Source organism: Trematomus bernacchii, unplaced genomic scaffold (assembly GCF_902827165.1).
Source record: "Trematomus bernacchii unplaced genomic scaffold, fTreBer1.1, whole genome shotgun sequence".
Taxonomy (NCBI): Eukaryota; Metazoa; Chordata; class Actinopteri; order Perciformes; family Nototheniidae; genus Trematomus; species Trematomus bernacchii.
The window spans coordinates 21,186,708-21,214,382 of record NW_022987720.1 but is presented as its reverse complement, the minus strand read 5'-3'; the positions used below and the strand labels follow the sequence as shown (position 1 = coordinate 21,214,382).

At 40.1% G+C, this 27,675-nt stretch overlaps 2 protein-coding genes across 2 annotated transcripts; one reads left to right on the top strand and one right to left on the bottom strand.

The window, feature by feature from the left end:
• Positions 1–111: 111 nt before the first annotated feature.
• LOC117492820 (TOM1-like protein 2) lies at positions 112–23,015 on the bottom strand. Its single transcript, XM_034143216.1, is given in 17 exon segments — positions 112–2,803; positions 2,894–2,930; positions 3,483–3,542; positions 6,764–6,838; positions 7,616–7,691; positions 8,369–8,483; positions 8,908–9,079; positions 10,706–10,748; positions 11,195–11,328; positions 14,484–14,600; positions 14,862–14,913; positions 14,915–15,012; positions 15,096–15,230; positions 15,954–16,103; positions 16,568–16,646; positions 18,419–18,503; positions 22,923–23,015. Coding segments are annotated over 17 exon segments (1,626 nt in total). The 5' UTR covers positions 22,975–23,015; the 3' UTR covers positions 112–2,657.
• Positions 23,016–23,543: 528 nt separating this feature from the next.
• On the top strand, positions 23,544–27,406 carry drc3 (dynein regulatory complex subunit 3). Its single transcript, XM_034143243.1, has 13 exons — positions 23,544–23,574; positions 23,719–23,893; positions 23,964–24,080; positions 24,218–24,384; positions 24,536–24,682; positions 24,817–24,936; positions 25,033–25,145; positions 25,235–25,409; positions 25,522–25,653; positions 25,992–26,062; positions 26,475–26,598; positions 26,931–27,062; positions 27,187–27,406. The coding sequence occupies exons 2-13, from the start codon at positions 23,749–23,751 to the stop codon at positions 27,280–27,282; spliced, it is 1,539 nt and encodes a 512-aa protein (XP_033999134.1). The 5' UTR covers positions 23,544–23,574; positions 23,719–23,748; the 3' UTR covers positions 27,283–27,406.
• The last annotated feature ends 269 nt before the right edge of the window (positions 27,407–27,675 follow it).

Genomic DNA, 27,675 nt, shown 5'->3' with positions numbered 1-27,675 from the left:
AATGGTCAGTACAGTGCAAGATTACAGTTGGGTTGCATCAGCATGTGAAGAAGTAGGAAAAGGAGAAGATGCTTGAAATGCAACCTTTTACTGTAAAATAACCACAAACAGTTGTGAGGTAGCGGTCACACATTGCTAGTGTTTTATTGGGCAGTTACATACGTGCATTAGGTCAAACCAAATCTGACCGTTAGTAATGGCAGCAGACAGCACAGCCACACTGGCATGGAAACAAAACTAGCCTCTCTTCCATGTCCACAAACATCAGCTGATTGATCGGCTTCATCAGTATTAAAAGACATTCAGTAACCATTTTGAGATAGCCAAAAATCAGAGGAATACATGTTGCAATCAGGACTCAAGCTTCATAAAAGCAAGTTACACAAAACAATCCGTTACAGATCAAGAGATACTAAACACACAAACTGAAAAATACTCAAGTTCCCTTTTAAAGGATCTCATGTTACATTTTTAATACTACTTTGTTCAGCCTGTAATTGTAGAAGGTTGTTTTAAAGTGGACACAATGGTTGATTGTAAATTTAACGCTATTATCTCAGTTACCTGGCAACCATATTAAACCTGTATAACCACATGCATTAAACAAAAAGTTAAAGCTCATAAATCATTAATCTTACTCAACTAAAATACATGTCAATATTTAACATAATGGTTATGCAGACAGAGAATTTTACAATGTCACCATTGCAATTATGTTAACAACGTATAAGAAATCAGGAATGTTTCCCTTTATACTGACAAGTAATGTTGATGTAGGAATTAAGCTTCTAAAAATGTGGGATGCCCTTTTTAAAGAAAGCTTTTGGTCTTTAATGGACAAAAGGAATAAAATCGTTCAAGTTTTCAAGTGCAGTGCATCAGTAAAATAAACCAGAACCTCAGCAAAAATTGGAATGACAACAGGATTGCTTTTTGCATCAAAGTGTGATCTTAAGTTCAACACAGACAAACTCCTGTCAGAGATACTTTGCTGAAATCAGACATGCTTGGCAGCAGATACAACAGGAGCCGATGAATAATGCTGAATGAAAATAAACCAAGAATAAGTTTGCCTTTGCACAAATCAAAGAAAGTATTGTGTTTGTTTGCTGCCTTCTTCAGCCTCAACCACAAATAAATACATGATAAAGGACCTAAACATGTTTTTACATGAACTACAAAAAATACAATCAGGGGATGAAATGACACATAAACCTCTCTGCCTTCTGGATACGATCCATAAGCCAATACATGTGTTATAACTAAAATTGCTATATTATGAGGTATATAGATTACATAGTTTAGGGTAAATTAAGCTCTTTCTATACGGATACACACTTTACAATAGTGCAATATTGTAAGCTATACATTTTGTACGTGAGTTGATTATGGCGCCACCACTAAGCTATGCTGCTAATTTAGATGCCATATTCTGTCCAGCTATAGCTCATTATTACTATTCTTATACGTTTTTGTAATCATTAATTGAACCCTCTATCAATCCACTTCTGTGTGAACAGCGCTACGATTACAGATACAAAAGTTATGTGCAAGACGAAGTCAATCTTAAGACCTTTTACCATCGCATAGAAAAATAGTAACCATCTCGTAAACACAAAAGGACAAAATACAGTTTTTGCTTCAAAGTGCAGACATTAATATTGTAGGGGAAATAACTGTTCGTGATCCCTTGACCTCTATAACACATGAACATGATTACTGTTCTACAGGTTCATTTCAGAGCTAGTTGTTCATTAAAGCCTTACTATTCTTTGGAATGGCTAAAAAAAATGTTGTAATCGTTCAAAAGCAGCCAACTAATTTATCGTAGCTTGATAGGAAATACTTAATGGGCACGTTCCATCCCCATAGCCATTTAAATTACATAAATAAGAGAATCCTAACTGGTGCTTTTTAGATTTTTAGTTTTGTATTCCCTTTGGTTAGAGGAATGCTGGCATACACATCAAGAGTAGCTATATATATATAGTTTAGCTATTATATCCCTTGTTAAGATCAGCCTGCTTACATACATTTTTTGTCCATACTGCTTCAGTTAATATTACCACATGTTGCTGTCCACACATCCAGTATTAAAAGCGTTACGAAAGCTCTAACTGGAGTATTTGCAGAGAAAAGAAAATGCCTGGATCAACCATAACCACAGCGCTAGTAGTACGTCATAGAACACATCTTTAAAACAATAAATGCATACATTAGCAATTAGCTGAATGTAGTGAAGCAACATAATATAATCCCAATTGTATGCTTCCATACTGACTCAATTCATGGACCTACTGTGAACCTTTCCATTCATTTCGCAGTAATATACCACATTTAAAAACCACATCTGACCAGTTAGGTTGTCTTCCTTTGGTGGAGTGTTACAAATGAGATGCAGGGCCGCGAGTAATACATCCCACAGTAACAGATTAATACATCCATATATAGTAAAGCGCATAACAGTTGTGCACAGTAAACATCTCTGCATGTTAGAGCAACACCGTGGCAAGAGAATGACAAGGAGCTGGAGATAGCTTGCTACACCACTGCCAGCTAGCGATGAAATGGGACAGGAGGGACTGTTTCGGAGGGATCATTTCGGACGAAGACCTTTAGATGCCACTGGAGAGAGATCCAGGGTCTCTGAGAACAGTCTACAAGGCAAAGAGGGCGTCCTCCGTCCGCTCGGCCTTCTTGTGGGAGCCATCAGCGGCACGAGCAGGGTGAGAAGGGTGAGCTCCCGGGGGAGACGGCAGGGAGTCCGAAGCTATTGCTCGGTCCTCCAGGAACTTGTCAAATTCTGAAAGAAACAGATTCATAAAAAAGGGGAAATTAACACAATTTCACACATGTAGGAGTTCATTGAATATAGGCAATTGTGATTCTATACCTTCACTGGTCACCCCTTCCTCAGCAGCATCCCCTTTCTAGTGAGAAGAGAAAAACACCATTAGATAATGTGCACATTTTGGTTTTATGAATGGAGTTTTCTTTGTTTTAGGAGACAGTGATAAACCTTTGTGTTCAGTCAGCAACACAGCAGGCTCTCTGATACACAAGAAGTAACATACAAGTCAAATGCAAGTTCACACAAATCCATACAAAGTCGCTTATGAAGGGTCCGTCAATCATGCATTCTTCCACACTTCCACTCAGGCAACGACAACCAGTAGCCTCCTTAAACCCAACTCCAAAACCTCCACATGCACGTTTACAAAGCTCATAGCAGCCTTTTTAACTTGACTATTGTTAGCACTATGTTAGCAGTCAACCTCACGCTAAACTGTTATTCATCATTGGTTAAAGTACATTAGATTACAGTGAATGAAAGGATGCCAAGTGAAAGGAAACTAAAGTCAAATGTAGACAGTGATGTGAGATTGGGGGATGAAATGTGCTCTCCGAGAAAAACAAAACCGAGAACAGAAGAGAGAGGAAAAAGAAGGGGAAACGTATAAATCAACTTAAAGAAATCTCACCACGTCAGCACAGAGCCACTCCTCTATGTCATCCATGACAGAGGACTGCGGTACTGGGATCTATGGAGCAAAGCCATGGACAAACCAACGGGCAGCACCAAAGCCACACAACAGAAAGACACCCAAAAAGAAAATTGGAACACACAAACACACAAAAATAACAATTGGAATCACCAAAGGAAGAATATGATCAAAATCAAAATGAGATAAAAAGAAATAGCTGAAAAGACACACTCAGCCCCTCTCAAGTCTGTGCTCTCATTGTTTCACCATGAGCAACAAACCTGCCACTCAGCTGTCTTCACTGAGAACAGGAGTTTCCAGGTTGTGTTTTGCTCTCATTAGTTTCATGATGCTGACATGGCTTAACAGCTGCCGACTGATGTCACACAGCAGTGTTAATTATTCCACATCATTAGTTAATTAGCGAATCACTTGAACGTGATTAAGAGATTGATTGGGAAAAGCTTAAAGCACAGGGACTGTCGAGAGGCAGGGTAATCCCACGGCACACACATATGTGGCACACACATATGTGACACACACATGTGACACACACATATGTGACACACACATATGTGACACACACACACACACACATGTGACACACACACATGTGACACACACACACACACACGTGACACACACACACATGTGACACACACACACACACACGTGACACACACACACACACGTGACACACACACACACACACGTGACACACACGTGACACACACGCACACACGTGACACACACGTGACACACACACACACACACACACACACACACACACACACACACACACACACACACACACACACACACACACACACACACACACACACACACACACACACACACACACACACACACACACACACACACACACACACACACACACACACACACACACACACACACACACACACACACACACACACACACACACACACACACACACACACACACACACACACACACACACACACACACAATGAAGTAACTGTGATGATGTGATGAAGCCATGTCAGGGTGTATGGTGTGGGTGTGCACCAAATGATCACAGTGAATAAAGACTGCTGGAAAAGTGTGATGCGTGGTGTGCTTGAAAAAATAGGACATTTTAAAAGTGGCTTGAGAAAAAGTCCATCAATGAGGAGCAACACACATTTGGGAAAGCTACTTGTATGCTTTTTGTTCACACAATACTCAAAAGTCTTCCACATCCTTTCACTGCCTATGAGTTGAAGTCAAAGTCCACATGTGACATCGACCTGATATCAAAGTGGAATAAAAGAAAAAACTGCTTTCCTTTGACCCAGTGAAAGACTACAAAAACACAGGTGGGGTTTCCTCTTGAGACAGAGTTCACGCAATGAAGGAGCGTTTGAGAATAAAAAGCCAAGGCAGTGGGGCAGTGAAAGTCATCCATGAGAAATCATAAATAAAAATACATGCAGGGGGATTAAAAGCTGTAGAAAAGTGTGTGAAAATCACAAAAATGACACTGCTAGAAGTTCAAAGTGTAATCTTTTTTTAGGCAAATATACAGTCATAACAGCTACTCCATTGTTACAGTGTTACAACTAGTGATTCACTTGTTAGTTACTTCATGTATTTATGGTTAAGATGAGACGTGTGAGGTTCTTGTTAGCTATATCTAGTGTATTATCTAGAATCCAGAGACAGTTAGAAGACAACTGACAAATACCCTCAAAACACAGCAAGACACATCCCTTGGCTAACTGTTTTGGGATTGTAAGGATTCAACTTGCTGTGTAGCGGTAGTATCTGTACTTCCCTGCTGTTTTAGTATGTGAGTGTTAAGAGATGAATCTAGATGATGACAGTTCCTGGTGACCCATCAGGCTCATTAACCAAACCATAGAGGGGCGGCATTAAAGTACGAAGCATCAATTATGGGTGTAGTGTTTGATGTCAATAGAGTCCAAAATCGTGCAAAATGTCGAAATAGAAAAAGCCTGTTGATTGATTTACAACAATGCCTGCAATAGCCATATTCAACTAATACAACAGATGTGAAATAAGTAGCTCCCTAATGCAAACAGTGAATCATAATCAGCACTAAAGGACAAATCGTTAATCTCTTAAAGCAGGGGTGTCAAACTCAATTTCATCGTGGGCCACATTAGCGTTATGGTTGCACACAAAGGGCCGGCTGTAACTATATAAATATACATATATAAATATATAAAATAATGTATTATATTACATTATTGCCTCTGCATTGGATTATTATCAGATAGGGTAATAACTTCGTAATTAACTACGTCTGAAAGCAGAAGTCGAGGGCAAATAACTGCAAGTCTCTTCAGTGCGCATGTCACAAAAGGAGATGCATTGTGGGACATGTAGTTCATGGGCAACGTGATTCTGTAAAGTGGCATGTGACCGTATAATAAAACGTATTATATTATTTGCAAGCTCTTGCGGGGCCACAGAAAATGAAGTCGCGGGCCGGATTTGGCCCCCGGGCCTTGAGTTTGACACCCCTGTCTTAAAGGGATAGTTCAGATTGTTTGAAATGGGGTTTTACATTCAGTATAGATGACATCATCACGCTTCCAGTTTGGAGAATCAGACAGGAAAGTTAAGCAATGTACTTCTGTATAGGGAGACGGCAGGAAAAACACATGTTAGCCACTTGAATATGGTCTGTTTTTAAGTGTCTGCTAAATTTGGAATATTTCCTGCGAGGTAAAATTGTTGTTTTTATTAAAAGGAGTCTGGTGGATTTGAACAGAGCATTGAGTATGGCTTTAGTTCCTAGTCACAAATAGATGGCAGGGTAAAGCTGAACAAATATTCTTAAAAGTGAACACGTAAACTGATATTGATTATTTTTAGGTGGCCATAATACGTTTTCTGCTGCCACCGTCCACAGTAGTTCTGTCTATTTCTCCAAACAGGTGGTGATTATTAATCGTCATACTGTTTTGTTTTTCATTTTTTACTTATTGTGTCATTCTTTTCTCACTTTATCTGCTGTTGTAATCATGTAAATGTCAAGGGACAAATAAAGGATTTCTTATTCTGATTCCTATATTTGCCCTACCATAGAAAAACACTACAGTAACCATCTGAACTTGTCATAGAGGTTCTTAGGAGGATATCTTTTCTGGTATGGCTTGTATGAGCATTCCAGGACAGAGCAGTGAGATGAGGCTAGAAATAAGAGCAGCTCATGAGGGTTATGGAGCAGGGGTGATGGATGACACGAGGGGGGGGGAAGGAGGACACACTGAGGATGGAGTCCTCACCATTCCTTGGGTAATAAGCCAGGTGTCTATGGGCAGCTCCTGATCTGCTGGGTTATCATCCCCTTCTACCCTCAGCTGAATCAACAACAGAACAACACCTTACACAAGAGAAGAAAGGTAGCAAACCCCACCACAGCAGAGCTCACAGTGCAGAGAGAGACAGAGGAGAGGTCACATGTGCAAGAGACAGCTTTCATTTCAAAGTGGCAGAGAAGGAGAGGAGAACGTAAAAAAAGGACGAGGAAAGGATCATTCCATAAAGATGAAAATGAGGAAAATAAAAAAGGGGAAACAAGACTTTGAACTCCCTCAAGAAAAAGCTCAATGTAAAGTAACTAAAGTAACTAAAAGAGGAATGCGCAATCCCCACTGTGTGTGTGCGCTTGTTTGTGTCTGTGTGAGTGTATTGCAGTTCATATTTCAGAGTCGTCTGTTTTCATGGCGATAACAAATATATTGCAGTGTGTGCTCGGACAGGAAGAAAGACTACAGAAATCAAAAGTATGGTGTATTCAGTCACGAGATAATTAACGCTAGAAGTCATATTTAAATAATATTTTCAGTCACTCACTTATATTTACATATAGGAATGCTTAACAATTGCACATTGTAATGTATTTATTTGAAGTAATAACCAAGTACACAAACGTACGCCCTTTTGTTTGATCAAAGTTTGAGTATCACTGCACACAGGACGAATGTCACTGCAGAACACACAGTATCACAGACCATCACATGCAGGGAGTGACCGAGGGCCGAGGACAGAGTGGATCGGGAAAGGCTCACCATCAGCCATGTAAACAACACCCATGGGTGAAAGCTGTAATAAACTACGTGCATCAGCGTACTCACCCCCCCTGCATTCTGCTGTCTCACATCCAGAGCTGAGGCAAGGCCGCCCAGAGCCTGAGGGTCCTCGTACTTTACACTGTGTGCCAAAACATTAACAGCGTAGTTAAGATAGGTAGGTAGTAAAAAAAGAAAATACTTATAATATTTGTTGCCATATTGCCCTTATTAGGACGTACAGTGCAGAAAGACGGAGGGGAGAGATTTGGTCAGCAGGGATAACACCTTAGCCCCCAATAACCCAAAACAACCTTAAGTAACTCAAACTAAATCCAGGACTGGAGAAAAGGGGCAGAACGACCCAGTTTGAGGAGAAAAAGTAGTCTAAATTGACAATAAGCCAATGCAGTATGGTTGAGACAAGCCCACTTTTTGGCATTCTTATCAACTGGGAAACTTGTCTCTCTTGCCCTTAATTTAGCGCTTCAATTTGCTCCACCTGTGTGTTCAATTTGAAGCAAGAAATAACAGGTTTTTATAGCGATAAACATCCGTACCCTGGAGGTTTTCGAAACTAATTTGGCAAATTCAATAAGTCAATGTAGTCAGAGCAGGTTAAGAGACAGTGGGCAGATAAGATGTTTAAACTTCAGCACATTGAACATCAGAGAACAAAAAAGTACCCATGGGTGGATTTTATTTTAAATATTAAAAAGTGGTTATGAATATCCCTTTAATTAAAAAATAAATAAAACCCTGAATAATAACATGAGAGGATCTAAGCTGCCCCAGAAACTAAATAAAATGGAGGCCTACTTTTTGCGCTGATCAGCCAGAGAGCTGGTCCTGGTCTGGGCGAACATGTCGAAGTCATCCTTGTTGTGGCCCGGTAGAGAAGAGGGGGGTCGGCTCCCGCTGTCTGAAGACACATCTGGAGAGGGACAGTGAGAGAGGAGAGCAGAGGGGGGGGGAAGAAGGAGAACGCAGAGTTAGAGGGTTTTGAAATAAGATTCAGGAGCAATATATCCAAGCTTTAACCAGAGTACTATAGCATGCAGAGACTTTCTAGGGAAGAGCGTGAGTTATGTGGCCGGGCTCATTTCCCATTAGCAGCCAGATTATTAGCCTTTTTTACACTCGGCTGCTTTTCCAATGCCAAGTCTGCAGAGACTAGGGAGGAGCGATGTTACAACTGTGGTGAGAGAGTGTGTACGCGTATGATAGTTGGACAAAGAAAATAATTGTGGTTGTGTATGTTTATGCCTCCAAATGTCAACATCAGTGGCAAAAAAAAATGTTTTATGCTGTAACACATTCTCTTTTTTTCCACACAGGAAAACAAACATGATACTAACCGATACTCGCTACTGCAGATGTTAGCGAGGCTGTAGGTGGGTTACGGGCTGGGGAGGCAGTGGCCCCTGCGATGCGGTGTGTTGGGCTGGAGCTGATGATCCTGGGTGTGACCACAGCCGGGGACCCCGGGCCCAAGTCGATCAGGTTGTCCTCCGTGGCTTCATTCAACATCTGAAACAGGGCGTGGAAGGGAGACGAGAAATGGCCATCAATAATTGTGAATGGATATAAACAATGTCAATATACAGATTAAACATATTATTGTATGTATTTATATATAGTTTTTTGAGGAAATTAGATTACATTGCGATTACCCTTTGTAGACAGAGACTACTGACATCCTACAGGATTTACTATTTACACAAATTGAGACAACACTGAGGGTCAGTGGGTGTGGATTGAGGGCTATGCACTGATACAATACTGAGGGTTGAATACACAGGGCGAAAAGGGAAGGACGTATAGAGTCTGGCTTCACACGGAGCTACTGTTTGCTCTATGCCAGTGTTTCTCAAAAAAGGGTATTTGATCCCCTTGGGCTACTTTGGAGTAACGCAGGGGTACGTGAGTGTTTAGAAGTTCACGAAGAAAATATCAGCAAGTTCCTTAAATAAATAAATAAATATACTTTAATTAGTTAAATAAAAATGTTTATATAAGTTTGATAAACCACATTTTACATTCCTATTTTTAATGCAACCTGGAATCCAGTTTTGATAATGAATGATGGACAGAAAATTGATTCACCCGTTGACATCAAACAGAGAAAAAGAAACTCATATTTCTCCCTTAAAGGTAGGGTAGGTAATTCACTTCAGAAACACTTTTTGTTATATTCCATGGAATGCTCTTAACATCCCGATAGCAATGAATACATGAAATGCTTTGACAATTAATACATACAAATATTTCATCTGTGGAAACCGTGGCGCTGTAAAAAGCACGACCAATTAATCTGCCTCGGTGTGTGTTGGAGGAGGGGCTCTGTAAGGAAGTTTGAAGGAAGGGGCAGATTTTTTTCGGTTGTGTACTTTCAAATTCTAGCGTACTCGAGCTGGTTTCTCCATTCTTACCTACCCTACCTTTAATTGTAAATGGAACTTATCAAAAAGAAAGAGTTCAATAGGACTACAATTCCATAGTGATATTGCATGAAAATCCAGAAAATGTTTTCCATTGGTCTGGGTACTAAAAAATATTTTAGAAGTGGTTACATTATTGAAGAAAGTTCGAGAAACACTGGTCTAAACATTAGCTCCATGCAGTCCAGCAGACATGTTAACATTCATTCCAGCACACTGGCTGGGATTGAACCTGGTGCTGGCATCGTACTTGCCTCCATCAGCTGGCCACACCACAAACAGACAGAGCACAGAGACATCAGCAGCAGGCAAACACAAACACTATGTGGGGGGAGGCGAGAGACGCCCCGACCCTCTGGTGAATCACTGATCCTGGAGAATACGCGCTCTAAACTGCAGATTGACACTTCTTTTGCTCGGCTCTTCCAGGTTTGATAAAGCAAAAAAAGCGATGCACTGGGATTAAATATTAATACTGCACTAAAGTGTTGTGTAAGCTTTTAGAAAAAGTAATAATAAATTCAAATACTCAAATGGTAAATCAGTTTGAACCATCCCTCAAAGCATATTTAACGTTAGAAAAACTACCACAGGTGATGCAAATGCAGATGAATTCAAAGAGATGTGAATTTTTCTGAAAACATGCAACAAGCAAACACAAAACAGTGATCCATGAGGGAACAGTAAATCCTTTCTTCTCTTTGATGGTACTCACCCCGTTGTTCTGTGCCGCTCTGCCCGACCTGTACCTCTCGTACCTGTGAGCAACACACACATCTTTCAATGTTTTACCACGAGCTGTGTGAAGTTCAACCGCTCAAACATCTTTTATCTTCACCTCATGAAAGACACATTTTAACAGTTTGAAGCTGCAGAATGTTTTTAAAGGAATGTTTGAGCTTGAAAAATGTCAAATGTATTTTCTCAGAATTTTTTGTTTTCACTGGTAAGCTTTGGGATAATCACACCTCTTTAAAACCATCGATAGAGGACCAACGACCATCCATTATTCATCAACTAAACATATTGGACCAAGATGTTACACATTGCAAAAAACATCTGTTGGAGAGGTTACAATTCAACTGAAAACAGAGATAATATAAACATAGTTCTGTTCCCGACACCCTAACAAATCCAAGCATGACATGTCCGCCCTTGTTCTGACATAGAACGTAAGTCTGACTGAGTGTTTGATTGATCGTACCGCTCATATCGGAGGAAAATGTTGTTCAGGTCGTCGTTGACATGTAGCAGCTCCTCAGTCACTTCTTCGTTAGAGACGCGTGAAATCAGCTCGACGACTCTCTGCTGCATCGCCCTGCAGGTTCGGTTCAGCTCCTACACAGATTGAAACATCAATAGAAAAATATGTATTGATAAATCAATGAATAGAAAGAAAATCAAAATAGTACGGAGAACCATAACAAGTCTGATTTTGTCAGACACATATGGCTGAACAACACAGTTAAAACCTGCTCTAAGGTCATCGGAGTGAAACAGAGAGACTTAAACTCCTTTTGTAACCAGCAGATTCTGCGGAAAGCAGAGAGCATTCTGGCCTCTCCAGGTCATGTTCTTGCAGATGAATTTCATCTGTTGCCATCAGGGCGTAGATATGCTCTACCTGCTCTAAAGACACATTTGATTATTTATTTACTTATTTATTGTGATGCTATGAACTATTTATGGTGTCAATTGGAATGATCCACATCCAGGCTCCCGGGTGTATCTGTGTGCTTTCTTCCTGTATGTTCCTGCCTGTGTACATGACATAAGCTGCTCATAACCAATTGCCCCTTGCGGGATTAATAAAGTTGTTGATTGATTGATATGATATTATACAGCAGTCTTAATCCGTGAAGGTTAACTGAAAAATAGATCTCATTTTGTCTGTTTTTTTTACAAAGCAGCTATTATTGAGCAAGTCAGACATTTGTTTCTCTACTGTGTAAAGAGTGTGCGATTGTATTAGTAAGGAACACTTAAAGGTAGGGTAGGTAAGAATGGAGAAACCAGCTCGAGTGCGCTAGAATTTGAAAGTATGCAGCCGAAAAAAATCTGCCCCTTCCTTCAGACTTCCTTACAGAGCCGCTCCTCCAACACACACGGACGCGCACATGACCAATGAGGGCACGAGATAAGTTTGTGCACAGATGGAAGGCTGACAGGCAGGTAGGCCATCCAGTTATTTTAGCCGGGTCGGTGAAAATAATTGGTCGTGCTTTTTACAGTACTACGGCTTCCACAGATGACATTTTTTTATGTATTTATTGTCAAAGCATTTAATGTATTCATTGCTATCGGGATGTTAAGAGCATTCCATGGAATATAACAAAAAGTGTTTCTGAAGTGAATTACCTACCCCACCTTTAACAATACAATACAGGTCCTTGCAGCTGACTCAAATACCTGAGTGGATTTGGCTTCAGGAGATTAAACTCTGCATGAGTTGCATTACCACTGGTTAATTGCCAATTCCAGGGATTTTACAACAGCTCGATATAAATAAATTGTGTGTGAGTTGAGCAATTCCTCTGAAAATTAGACACACTACTCCCCCTGGTGGCTTCAAACAATTACAACACTTTACAGCTGGAGAGCCATGTCGGAAAGCTTTTTACTTTTAACATCTTTAGGAGTGTGCGGGAACTCATAATCAAATATTTGCATGAGCCTATATTACTTTACATTCTGATTTAGAGTAGTATGATGTCCCAACAGACCCTTTCATATAAAAAAACAAAATCATAAATATCAGATTTCCTTCCTCTAAACCAGGGGTCTCCAACCTTTCTTCATCTGAGAGCTACTTTCAAAAAATGAAAGTGGCCAAGAGCTACTTGCATCACATCGCTTACATTTATTCACATAGCCCTCATCAGTTGAATTAAGCTATACTTTTGTACACGTGTGAAATTGCAATACCTAAAGCTTATCAAAAATAAGGTCCAAGAAAACGAAGATTTCTCACATATTATTATGGCCCACATAATAAGTACATCACTGAACATTCACATAAGTGTCCTTAATCACCACCTTACAAGCATTTCACTCTTTTGTTAGTGAGATGAATGGCACTGCATGCAGTCCACCATAGAGGTGTATGCTGGACCCCACTTAGGTTCACTCTAATAGAGTCATTTAAATGTTCATCAGTCGGTCTTGTTCTGTATTTAGATTTCATTCATGTCAGAAAAAGCTGCTTCACAAAGGTATGTAGAACAGAACCAAATAAAGCAGACATTTTCAGTGCTGCTTGGTGAATGTTCTTATAGTTTTCTGGGTCTACAAGGCTCCAGAAATGTTCTGAGTTTTTGCTGAGACTTAAGCTGAACATTATTTTGGAGATCTCCACAGGATTGACACTGAACAGTTGTTCAGCCATCTTTTTCTTCTTCTTCTTCGTCTTGACATTAAATTATAAACCATAATAAATTAATTGTATAGGTCTAGCCTCCCTATATCTGTGTGTGAAAATGGTTCCATCCTCAAAAACAAAAAACTAATACTTCTGCAGTCTAGCTGCAGCTTCTAGCTACGGTCTTCTGTTAAAAAAAGACACTGAATGTCCTGAATGTGGCATCACACACATGACTTAAGTCTGAACACAGCAGACAACAGGAGTATTTACAATAGCATTATAAAAACAAAAATAGTGCATGTGGGTGCACACTTACATTCTCTGTCTTACTGTTACATACATCCCATGAATGTATGAGATTAAGTTAGCTTCATTATATCTCAATCAGTGATTAAGTGAATAATAAAGTTTCTATCGGGTCACTATCAGCCTGTCACTCATTATTTTCAGGGAGGGGGCGGGGTTTGGAGGAACGGAGTCTGCCTTCACAAACTTTACACAAGTATTTATCAACTGAAAATAGCTAGAGGACATTCATACTCTGCAATCCAAGACTTGATTAAATCCACCAAAAACCTGACATGACGATAACGAGTGTTTTTCAAAAAACACAAATCCCTCCCTGTGTGTCTCTGACGCGCAGCGACAGGGCCTGATTCAGAGCGGGTCATTCGACTGTTGGTTCTGGACTGGTGTTGGTGGAGAAAGCAGACTGTGCCGTGTGTGTTGTCGCTGTGCTGCTGTCACGTCTGTTCCTTGATCTCTGCGTCACCGACCATTTGATATTCGTGTGACAGAAAAAATTCTAAAATAAAAAAACGTTATTGTCCAGCCGCGGCCGAAAAATCAATAAGCAACCTTACTACGCTATAATCAATAATCGAGCGGCGAGCTACTGAAAAGCTGCCCGCGAGCTACCGGTAGCTCGCGATCGACGTGTTGGAGAGCCCTGCTCTAAACAGTCTTCTGATTCAGATTCGCTTTCATGCTCTTAAAAGCTTTGAAACCACACCCTCTTAAAATCCACATTAAGCATTAAAACACATTAAGTCAGATTTATTCCGCTTTTTAGTCTCGTCAGGCACATCATTGGTCAAAATAAACCCTCATAATATATTCATTTGCTTCTAACCTGAAGCAGTTCTAGGTCTGAGGCGTCTTCCTGCCCAGGCACCATCTCAGTGAGCATCTCCGACATGACTTTGGTGTTTCCTCTCACTACGTCCAGCTCACTGCGCAGCCGGGCGATCTGAGAGCACAGAAGGTCAAAGGTCATTCACACTTTCAAGGATTGTTCAGGATCAGCAGTGCTGCATATGTTCTCAAAGCTGTCAAAGGAGTGTTATTCAGATAAACTCATGTAGTCTGCTTTAATCTTTATCCTTCTCAATTCAATAAAGCTCCTTTAAATGACAAGACTTTGAAAAGGGCTATTTATATAAATCACATTTCACAATACGAGCAACAAGTGTTGCAAAAAGATACATTTTCATTTCTCGAAGCGCCTCACCTGGTCAGGGGTCGCTGTGATTGGGCCCGGCACGTGGGAGGTGTGTGTGGGGGGGGGCAGGAGACGGGATGGGGGAAGGTTTAGGGGTCACAGCGGCAGGAGAGACCGGGGCGAGGTACTTGATCATGGCTGGGTCCACCTCTGGGGTTCCCTGGAGGAAGAAAGAAAATACCCCATAAGATATTGCTTTGTGAATATACAGATGTGTTTGTGCTGTGTGTGTTTCTTTCTCACTCTCTGCGGTGTGTGGATGGGAGACAACGCATCCAGGTCCGCCATCGGGAACTCAATGCCTTTCCTCTTCAGCTCTTCGTAAATGTGGACCACACCAGTGAGATCAGGGCTGCTCCTGAAGGCATCAGCCCAGGACTGACACAAACACAAGGTCAGTATAAACAACCCAAAAAATAAAAATAGTCCTTTTACTTTGTTCTCATCATTGATAGTGGTCATTTGCATTAAAATACACTATTTAAATAGTAAGGGAAACAAATGTTTTGTATAGATATTTGCTTTTATGAAAAAAAACTCTTTAGAAATTAAATGCTGTATTATAAGCAGCTTAGTGTAGGAAGCTAAACAGGTCATTTAAAAAAAATATATATATTGCAGACGAATTAATTTAATTATTTTAACATTACATTTAAACCCATCATAATACCTTTTGCCTAACCTCCGTAAAAAAGAATAATTAATGTTTAAGAAAGAAACACTCTCTGATGTGGACAATAGACCACAGAACAGAAAATGGTGTCTAAAGTGGGGTGTCCTTCATAAATCCCTATAAATAATCAGAGGACAGAGCAGCGAGGCGGAGAACACCACCTGCCGGCCGAGGTGGCCTCTAGTAACAAGACAGGAGGCTGCGGTCTGCGGTACAACATCTGGAAAGAGGAACATGCGGCAGCCACTTGGCTTCAACCACTAATCTACCATCACACTATAATAACATGATTTCAAAATGTCCTGCATCACCACATTTGTGAATGGAGCCATAGGGAGTATAACCAGAAACCTGTGTGCAATTGTTTTGTACCTTTTTACTAGAAAATAATAATGTTGAAACGGCAGTAACCAAGAAAGCCTTAATACCTGTATGAGCGCCAGCACTTTGTCTTGTACGATGGTTGGAGGATTGTTTTTGGGGGATATGACTTTGACCAACACACCCTCGATGAAATCTCTGGTGGCCACCTGCACATGAAACCTGTGACCACAGTTCTTCACACAGGTCTCCAAAGCCTGCAGAGAGGGAGACGGATTAAACACAGACAGAAGCCGGGCAAAGGAAACGGAAAACAGGAACATTTGTTCTGATGAAAACAGAAAGACTTCTAAGTCACGTTGCTTTTGCCGCACAGAGAGAATTTTAACTAGATGAACTATCAAATATGTGAACACGGTTTAAAAGGCATGGCTGCTATAAACAAAATAAAAGATGTGCAATATAAACATAACTTCGGCCGAGGAGGAGAAACAGTCAAATAAAATGACCAAGAAAGAACACAATCTGTGGAAAGGTTACGTTTTATGCAGGGAACAATCCTTTTATGCGGCCTACACAGTGAAAAGCAACTTTGGTCACGACTTCCTCAGAATAAAAACCTCAGGAAATGTTGCAAGGTTCAAAGCCATTCCATTTCTAAAGCAGGTGAATTGGATGCCAGTTTTACAATGAACACAATGTCAAAGTAAAAGGTTCTCACCGTCAGCGCCAGCATCACTTCTCTGTAGTTCTTGTTGCCACCAAGTCTCTTCTTTAATGCCCGCATGGCGTCTTTTGGCCTGGAGGGAAACAGCAGAGAAGACACAGCTGGATGAAGCACCCCAGCTGAGAGTAGGCATAACATCTTTGGCTTTGTTGGAATAAATTATTTTCTGTGCCACAATAACAGATGCCATGTCAGTCTGTCAGCGTATCTGTTTGACTAAGATAGAGAAGTGCTGTCACGCCATCTGTGTCCCTCTTTTCTTTCTGATTGACTATCTATTCTCTCCCAAGGCCAGATCAAAGCTGTCATAACATGAATACTTCAGGTTGGCTCTCTGCCTCAAACTGCAGTCAAGCTTTTATGGACTCTTTTATGAGCTACATGTGGCTCTTCGTTGAGCGTTGGAGCTGAAAAAGATCGAAATGGGTGGAGAACGTGCGCACACATCTGATATTTAGCTCCCTTAAACAGCACTATAAATGTGTATCTGAATCAGTACAGTCGCCTTGTGTTTGTTCTTTTCGGCTTTGGATGCAGCATCTGTTTTGTTATATTTTGTTTCAGCACCCGGTCGCATGTGTTAAGACAACATTATGCTCACCAAGTAAGGAATTTTCAGTTGCGGAATTTCCCAAACATCGAGGCTAAATCTGCTAACCAGACAATGTCTAACTCGCAGAAACATCTTGAAGACAAGACGTTCTGTGTTCTGTAAATCAAACTCTGTGTGGATGTGTGTGTGGACGTGCGACAATGAGTTGTGTGTAGGCATGAAGAATGTGAGAAGCAGGGATAAAAAGACAAAAGAGAAAGTGCTGAGGGAATAATGAAAAAGATGGATTTTTACAATTATTAGAGACGAGAAAACTTGGATATGTTGGATGGGATTGCTTTCTGCTTAAAATGTATTTACTCTACTGATTAAAATGCCTAACTGTAGCTGAAATAAAAGCATTATCTCTAGAGAATACAACCAGAAGTGAATTAAATGGTGAGGTGGAAGAAAGTGAATAAATAGGCAAACAACTATGTGATTTATTAACATTTAAAGGTGAGGTAGGTAAGTTTGAGAAACCGGCTCGAGATCGCTAGAATTTGAAAATACACAACCGGAGAAAATCTGCCACTTCCTTATAGAGCCCCTCCTCCAACACACACAAACGCGCACATGACCAATGAGGGCACGAGATAAGTTTGTGCACAGATGGAAGGCTGACAGGCAGGTAGGCCATCCAGTTATTTTAGCCGGGCCGGCTAAAATGATTGGTCGTACTTTTTACAGTACTACAGCTTCCACAGATGACATTTTTTTTATGGATTTTTTGTCAAAGCACTTAAGATATTCATTGCTATCGGGATGTTAAGAGCATTCCATGGAATATAACAAAAAGTGTATCTCGAGCCGGTTTCTCAAACTTACCTACCCCACCTTTAAGATGACAATAATAGGCTGCAATGCAAAACCTGATATTGTCTGATTTTAAATGAGTGATGCAGATGCAGATTTATGTATGAAAACTGACATCATTTCCTAAAAATTGTACTAAAAATACACATGTTACTACATTTAGTCTTGACTGTATTCACCATCATAAGGCAGGAGACTGACAACCGAATTTCATTCATTTCTTATTTCAGTCAGTGACACGTACAGAAAACAAAGACTTTCTGTGGTACGGTGCCGGCTGGTGAAGCACAGCAGTCACTGTATTAATTGTTTGAATCACTCAGTGAGCCAGTGTGACAACTGACCAATTCAGGAAGCAGACGTTTTCGTCCTACATAACGTTGATAAAGCATATTATAACCCAACAATGATAACATCTAGACAGTGCAACAGCTCACCCCTCGTCCGTCTCGTTTATGATGTCGCAGATCTCCATGTTGACGGTCCAGTCCTCGTTCTGGAGGCCTCCATCTGTGGCCCTCTCTGCAGGAAACACAAAAGAAAATATTTAAACAATTATTTATTTCAAAAATAAACTGTGCTCATTCATTTTTGTCTGTGCCTCTACATTTGTGTTTGAGTACCAGTGCCCCTTATATTAAATGAGGAGCCCTGACTTCACTTCATTATAGTCTTCGCTATGCTGTAGTTCACATACGAAGAAGTCATTTGCATGTGAGACAGGAAGCTGGGGGCTTTTTAAAAAGAACAACATTGTTTACAAACCAAAATAATGCAAGTTTAAATGTAGACGATACCATTCAGTGGAGAGATGCAACTGTCAGTAGATTGTTTTAGTTTTGTCTTTGTAATACTTATTAATAATCGTGGCTAGTACTACGTTTTATTTCCAGGTTCTCTGTTTGTCTGCCTGATGAAACTGCATTATGGGTCGTCTGTGCTAAAGTCAATGCACAGTAATTAAAGTAACCCATGGTTTACATAACATTGGAAGTAAAACTGTTGTGTAAGCAAATCAGCATGGGGTGACGTACTTTTCTGTCTAATGAGTTATATTCAGCCAGACATTTGGTTTCTACACTTTAAAGCCCCTATAAACTTGGCTTTGAACCATGTGTACTTCTCTGTAAAAGTATATTATAACTATACAACTAAAACAATCAATTATTAACTTACATTTCAAATATAATTCCAGGGAATGGTGTTTTTTATTTTAACATTTAATTACTCAGGACTGTGAGGACCATGCTTGCTTACTATGTAGTTGTTTTTTCTTTTAAAGGTGTGTACAGTATAATTCATTAATAACCTTTATTGGAAATGAATCTGTCATAAGGGTTTGGATAACATATTGGGTAAGGATCGTGGGGCTCAGATAAATCAGACAAATACAACTATTTTAGTTTTCACATGAATGTTATCTCAGAGAAACCCATAAGACATTTAAAAACACATCCACCACCTGTTGCTCCCATGCCTCAAACTGCATAGTAAATTAAAGGTGGGGTAGGTAAGTTTGAGAAACCGGCTCGAGATCGCTAGAATTTGAAAATACACAACCGGAGAAAATCTGCCACTTCCTTATAGAGCCCCTCCTCCAACACACACGAACGCGCACATGACCAATGAGGGCACGAGATAAGTTTGTGCACAGATGGAAGGCTGACAGGCAGGTAGGCCATCCAGTTATTTTAGCCGGGCCGGCTAAAATGATTGGTCGTGCTTTTTACAGTACTACGGCTTCCACAGATGACATTTCTTTATGGATTTTTTGTCAAAGCACTTAAGATATTCATTGCTATCGGGATGTTAAGAGCATTCCATGGAATATAACAAAAAGTGTATCTCGAGCCGGTTTCTCAAACTTACCTACCCCACCTTTAACTAAACGAACCTAGACTATTTCAGAGGAAAGAGAAGCTGGTGTTGGGTGTGATACAGCTACTGTATATGTACTCAGTCATACCTGGTATAAACGCTGAAAAACAGAAGCCCCTGAGCCCTGTTGCTTTCAAACACCACCCTACCGTTTAAAAGCATTGTGTCTACAGCCAGGATATAATGTGCTCCAGACTGTGAGAAGCTACAGTGATGAACGAGCACTGCATTCATCGCTGCGTTCCTCGCTCCGTCTCTTCCTTCCTCTCTCGTCGCCCAAATCCATCCATCATGTCAGTGAAAGCTGAGATCTTTCAGGATCGCAGTCATCTGGGGTGAATTTCACAGTGGAACAGGAAAAAAGCTTTTCTACCGAAGTGAGCCTGTGACCAAGTTCCTCTGACTGACAGTCAATAGATTCTCATTAGACGATTCTTGAGTTTGGACAGGAGGAGCCCCTCTCCCTGAAGCCCAGGGGCCCCGAGCCGGCTGTCATGCCCGGGCCAGCAGCCTCTCACTGGGCCAGGCTGCCTTCCTTTTGGGAGGCTCAACATTGGACAAGTCTGACAGCCATGACTTATTCATGCCCTATCTCCCCTCTCTAATCAACTCGTCACACACTGAGCCAGCACTGAGGGACAGGCATCCTTTTCTGAGAGGATAAATCTTTACTCTCACCTACAAATCTGAAGACATAGAGACAATACAGTTCAGGATGAGCAGCATATACTGCTGTGTGTTTCTGTGTTAGACTGAACATAATGTATAAGATTGGAGTAATTAACAAGCTTCTGCCATTAGGACATCCCATATAATCTTCTCAGGTGGATTTTCAGGTCAAGACAGGGCAGAACAGGAGGTGCAGAGGAGAGTAACAAATCTGATCTCTTCATGTGTAATGAGCTAGAACGCCTCTGAACAATCAGAGCCTTGCTAATGAAGTGAATGCCCACTCAGAGCATTCATTCATGGGGTTATGTCAGTCGCCCCAGTACGGGGAATGGACACACCAGTGAAGCCAGTCCATCACATGGCTTTAGCAGTGGCTGGCTGTGCCATCCGCTGCCAACAAAGCCATGAATCTCTGCCCCTCTCTGGCCCCATCTCTGCAGGTTTCTGTCCTTTAAAGACTCTAGAGAAGCTTAAGATAGCCAAAATAGCTTCAGATTCTGTTTATGTACCAAGCTCTTTGGCATACAAAATATTATTCAGATTTTCTAAATAGTCAAATAGTGGAAGAACTTCTTAAATTCAGAATTTTAAATCTTGCATGATATTCTGAAAGGAAAATAGTCTGTGGACACATGCCAACTAAGGTTTTGAAAACAGGGGCGGTTCACTTAAATGTACTTTCATCCATCCATTCATGACTGGAGCAGTCTGTGAATGAATTAGTGCATTACAAATACCACTCATTGAGAATGTGCTAGTATCATCTGATTATAAGGTTTATCTTTAGGAAATAGATGTACAGCAGTGGAGAAAAATCTTTCTCATTCTGCAGCATGAGAAAGAGAAAAAATAATAATTCACCACCTCTAACCCCTTCATCTTCTCAGTCACTTACACTAAGTTCCTTCCAATGCCTCCCTCAGCATCTGTTCTATTGATTTTCTCTAATTGTTTCAGGTAAGCTGATCCTGTGTCAGCTGTGGTTTACAGTACCAGCCGAACAGACAGCAGGCGGTACAGCTCCAGCAGCAGCTCGACCGGAGAGATGAGACTGGAGATACAGCCGTCTCTGTGAGATGGGGACATTTAAGATGTGCTGCTACAGCCCACAGCATGACCTAGAAGGACCTCTGTCGAGCGAAATGCCTGAGAGGAGGGTCACAGTTGGGGCCATCTTGGATGACATGGCACAAAGCAGCTGACCGGTGGGTGGTGGGCAACAGTTCAAAGGCCCCTCTAACTCCTAAAACCTTCCTTCCTCCAAACTGCTTCTATTCAGTGCACAAAGAAGCTACTTTCGGTCGCTAGGAACTGAAAATGTCTTATAGAAACATGAGAAAATAAATGATTAAAGGACAGAACTCAAGAGACATTTTGTATCGCTTATGTGGCAGCTGCTTCTTTCACTTATGGGTAAACACAAATCAAAATAACAAATGAAAGTCAATAAAACAGGAAATGCTGCTATAAATATTAAAGATTATTTGCACAACTGTGTAAATACTGGAATACGAAATTAATTCAAAACTGTTTACAAATAAAGAGGGTTAATGCTATTAGGAGTCAATCCAAGGTATGGAATTATGTAACAGAACTTAAGGTGGGAGTTTTCTATAGAAAAGGAAACAGATCATGAATGCTGTTGCTATTACAGTGTGCTAGTGTGGATGATATCCAGGCAATCTAGAGGGAATACTTGATCTTTACTGAGGCTCACAAGATTTAAATTAAATTGACAAGGAGCACAAGAAAAGTACATTGCTGCACCCAATCTACACCTAATATTTCCCCCAATAGATCTCACAAAAAAAGCTGGTATCATCATGTGTGCTTTTCTGTCTCATTATAAAACCTTGGTGACAACTTTTCTGGGTCAGAGATTATTTATCTGAGTTTTGCAAACAACAAGCAAGATGCAAAGATAAATGCAACCACACCAGAGGGATGTGGTAGGCCACAAGTCTCTCTCATCATCTGCAGGACGAACAAGCACTTCAGCGTAACGCTTCGAGGTTTAAAACTAAAACCAACCAGGCTGACCACAGCAATCAATGCTTCAAAGGATTTAAGGAAATATTGAGCTTCGACTTGGCTAAGGCTCTGCAAGCCCCTTTGAGACATGACACTAACACTGCCCATGCCATTTACTCGTATTTTCCTTCAGAATTGCACTGTATTGTCTCAACATATTCAGTTGTATACACTTATAAAAGAGGACTAAGTTAGGTGGGCTAACATTAGCTCTTCATTCCAAGTAGCTGACGTTTGCTGCGATGATGCTTGCTAGCTCGCTATTTTCGTAACGTAATTCCTCGTAGTAAAACAGCCACATGTTTATCCACGCTGACACTATGTATACATCTACAATGAATAACTTCAAGGATAACGTACCTATACATTGGCCCACGGGAGTGCCGTACGGATTTCCAAGTAAGAACTCCATTTTGACAACAAACAATCCGTTTGGGATTGACAAGAGGCTGAGGCCCCGAGGCGGTACTAAGTCCCGCCCACAGAGGAATGCTATTGGTAAAAAAAACTGAAAGCTCAAGGCGTATGGCTGGAATCAACGTCAGTTATATTTAGCAACGAAAGCTATGTTCAACAAACAGTTGTATAATTGTTAACCACCATATAAACATGTATTTTACTTAAAAGCGCCGTATTAGTCTATACAATGTTGAGAAATACACAAACAACGATATAAACAATTGACTCGAGTATTCATCCTCTGAATATATTGTATATAAATGTACATCAGGTTGATTCACTGGGTATTTTACTTCATTGTAGTTGAAAAAAATAACGATAAAAAACTGAAAACTACGTTACACCAAGTCTTAGTTTCATCGTGGGCACCATTATTTTTAATGTGTGTGGTTATTATATTCATTCACAAGAAAAGCAAGAATGTTCGGAGTCGAGCGTTTATTTTTACAGCATTTTTGGAACATACTTGAACGCAGCTTAGGTTCAGCCGGTTGCTATGTAACAGTGTGTAAACAAACGCGGCAAGAAGTTAGAGTTTATCTAGCTAAATTAGGTAATATTGCATTGTTTGTTGTATTTAAAATACTTTTGCAGTTTTGCTTACAAGTTGTTGTTTTTTGGCAAATGTTGGCTATGATGTTTGTCTGGTAAACTCATTTAAATCTACAAAATACAATCTACTTTCTCCTTTGAGCAGTGGGAGTGAAGTAAAGCGTACCCTACAAGGATGATGAGTCGTGGTATTTTGATGAATGAGGATTTGCTGCAGCGGGCAATATTGGAGCAAGAACCTAAAGATAAAGGTCAGGGCATTGCCAATGAAGAGGGAACCCAGCTCGATGAAATCCTTAAACTATGTCTGGAATTCAGAAGTAAGTAAAATAAAATGTGGTTTATGACTGTGTTTTGGATTTCAGGTATTTGAAGGTTGTTTGTTCACAGACATCCTGAGGATTGACCACTTATGGGAATTCACATCCTTGGCCAGACTCAATCTGAATAACAACCTCATTGAAAACATTGAGGGTCTGGATCATCTGATTAATCTGACATGGCTTGGTAAATTAAGTTTTGTTTTTTATGTTTTGCTATGCTTTCTTTAAATGATTGTGCAGGCTTTATCAAAGATGTGGTCTTAAAATATGAGCCCAGTAACTTTGAGTAATAATGACATTTACTCCGAATATGTCTTTTAGATCTGTCATTCAACGGCATAGAACTAATTGAAGGTCTGGAGTCCTTGCAGAAGCTTGAACTGCTGAATTTGTCCGACAACAAAATCTCTGTTCTCGAAAACATGGAAACACTTGAGAGACTCACTCATTTCTCCATTGCGAACAACCTCCTTGGAGAGTTGGACATCGTACGACAAAATTTTCTTGTATAAATCTGTCACATATGTGTAAAATGCTACATTTATATTGCAAGATTAATATAAGACTTGTACTTTTGTATTTGATTAGTTTCATAATATAAAATAACATAATCTCATACAATTTGAATGCATTTCAAAGGTGCTCTATCTCAGGAAGTTCAAGAACCTGTTCAACATCAACCTATTTGGAAACCCTTGCAGTAAGGAAGACGATTACACATTGTTCATCGCAGCCTTCTTTCCAGACTTGAAGTTCCTAGATTACACTTTACTTGACGAAAATACAGTAAGTATAAGTGCTGTGTTTTTAATAAAACATTAGTATGCCTTAGTTTGTGTGCAAATTCCACATGGCTATTTACATTTTGTTGTGATGATATTGTATAACAATGTGTCTATGTCTTGTGTGTCTATGTACAGAAGAAAGAAGCATCTATCAAACACCGCTATGTCCTCGAGGAGATAAAATGTGTGGAGCTGCACAAGCAAAAAGCTGAAAAAGCTGATCAACGCAAGGAGGCTGAAGCCAAATTACACACTGTAAAGTGAAGCTGACATGTGGTTATCATCAACATTATATTCCACTGAGCTCTCATATTTCTTATACTTACTTTGTAAAAATGATGTTCCTGATAGGATGCCTTTGTGGAGTTCCTGAATGGCTCTGACCTGTTTAAGTGCATGTTCAACGACGACCAAGAGGCAGATAAACTGCACCGCATGCCTGAAATCACTGATCTGCTTCTAACATATCCTTTTAAACCAAATGTAATAATAATAATTTGTTATGTAATCACAGGGGAGAAAAAAAACTTGAATTCCTTAACCATACCCTTACATTTGAGAAACAAATGGGGGATCTGTGCAAGCAAGTATTTGAAACAGGCTTGGCTGAACATAAACGAAGGGACAAAGAAGTGAACTGCTTTTTCAGTGGTCAGAATGAGACTGTGATTGAATATCAGCAGAAAGCATTGCACATATTGGCAAACTTCGAGCAGCAACACAAAGAGGTAAGGTGTTAGGACCAGACTGTTTTCAACTGTACTGTATAGTATTTAGATGAACCAGTAAAGCAGCTTTTAGCAACCAATATAAGGATGTTTGTCTTGTTTTTATTTCTAGAGGACAGTGGACATGCGGAAGTTATCAGACAGAGAATTACTGAAGGTCAAGATCAACCAGTGCAATGATGAAATCAACCAACTCTGTAAAGGCCTCATGACGCTGGAGTTTCAGATGGTCGGCCAGCTGGAGGTCAGTGTGTGTGTGTGTGTGTGTGTGCGTGTGTGTGTGTGTGTGTGTGTGTGTGTGTGTGTGTGTGTGTGTGTGTGTGGGTGTGTGTGTGTGTGTGTGTGTGTGTGTGTGTGTGTGTGTGTCCACATTCTATACATTGTATATCTTACATTTATTCATAAAACTGCACTGTGTCTATACATTTTAAGTCTAAGGTGACACGTTCAGTTGCCTAGTTTATAGTAGATTGGATATATATAGATTCAATTATTTAGCAAGCTCCCACATGTCCAAAAATGTGTGCTATTTTTATTTTATTTATAATTCTTCTTCGTAATGAAGCCTTCTATTCATTTCAGGATATCACCAAAAGGTTGGACATCAACATCTCAGAGATGGTTGGCTACTTCACTGAAATGGTCCAGGGGATATATCCTTTCTGACTGTGCATCAGCTCATGAGCTTTAAATAATTTCCAATAACACATCTGTTCCCAGGGTCAAACTATTGAGATAATGTTTTCCCTGATTTGGGGAAGAAACTTGCTCCAGGTCCGATTGTAAAATAATCAAATCTGGTTTGCATAGCAATTAACCGCTCTTTGTTGACAGAAAATCAATTATGTCTAAATGTCTGTGCACATGTCTGCACACACACACACACACACACACACACACACACACACACACACACACACACACACACACACACACACACACACACACACACACACACACACACACACACACACACACACACACACACACACACACACACACACACACACAGTTATGGTAAGAGGATCGTCAATCCAATTTAGACTTTCCTTGACATATTCATACATTTGCGCAATGTCGAGATCTTGAGGATGATTATAATGGGAAGGTGCGAGTGACTGCTTTAGCACTTCTGGACGACGCCAGCAAGGACAACCTGGATGAATTCTTGCCAGATGATGTTAGAATTGTGAGTTTTATCCTTTTTACGATAGAATATAGAACTATTTGAACTAAAAATAATTGTATCTCTCAGTTGTGCTCTGATTAATCTTAAACAGAACTGTGACCAATGAAAAAGAAAAAAACACCCACAAAATTAAAGAATATTGTCATATTGTGTTGAAGATGCTGTGTATTTAGCACATGTAATTTAGCATATATATGCAAATAAATATGATATTGCAAATTCTCATTTGAATAGATTCCCCTGATAAGAGGACAAAGATGAACCTGAATGAGTCAGAGAACATGGACTATCACCAATGTCAGTGCTGTCTCCCCTGTGTTCTCTGTGTGCAGCTGTTTACAGACAAAGAGACAGTGATGGATGCACTGGCAACCGGCCACGATAACCACCTGATGAAGATCAATGACCGAGAGACTCAGTTGGTTTCACGTGCCAATTCCTGGAAAGTGGCCCTCATTAAAGGGGTAAAGAGTTGAATTTACATTAAAACAAACAGCCCATTTTTATTTTCATCTGGATGACAAACCTCTCCCTTTTATCTCACAGTCTTGTTATTGTTTTGCTTTTTTGATTTATGTGTTATTTCAGATTCAAGACAAAGACCTTAAGGAGAACCGCATGCGAATCAAAGACCTCCACAGATATATGGACCATCTGCTGGTGCAGCTGGAGGACTTTCAGTAGCAGCATCATTTCAGTAGTATCTACTTGGTTACACAAACAAACAAAAATATTACAAACTCTAAAGTTCTGAATAAAAATTAGTTATATGCAATGATTCAAACATGTGTGGTTAAATGCTTTCTAAGGCTAAAAAAAATAAGTAGTGTGAAAAATAAGAATGTGACCAAAAGATGAGGGGAAATCCTGTTAAATGCTATCTTATTTTATGCTCTGTGTTGTCATATTTAGTATGTATAACACAAACTAAATACATATGTATTTGTATCCAGACTTGTGGAATGTTGGATTAAAAACATTTGTGTTACCCATAAGTCTCTCACTTGTGTTTGTAGTGTAGTATGAAATATCCTACAACTCCCAGAATGCACCTCGGGATGTTATCCAATAAGACTG

Bases quoted from the DNA above. Each gene is read 5' to 3' on its own strand.
- drc3 (XM_034143243.1), top strand. From the start codon at position 23,749: ATGATGAGTCGTGGTATTTTGATGAATGAGGATTTGCTGCAGCGGGCA. The intron at 24,081-24,217 runs GTAAATTAAGTT...TATGTCTTTTAG, and splicing joins GATTAATCTGACATGGCTTG to ATCTGTCATTCAACGGCATA. The intron at 27,063-27,186 runs GTAAAGAGTTGA...GTGTTATTTCAG, and splicing joins AAGTGGCCCTCATTAAAGGG to ATTCAAGACAAAGACCTTAA.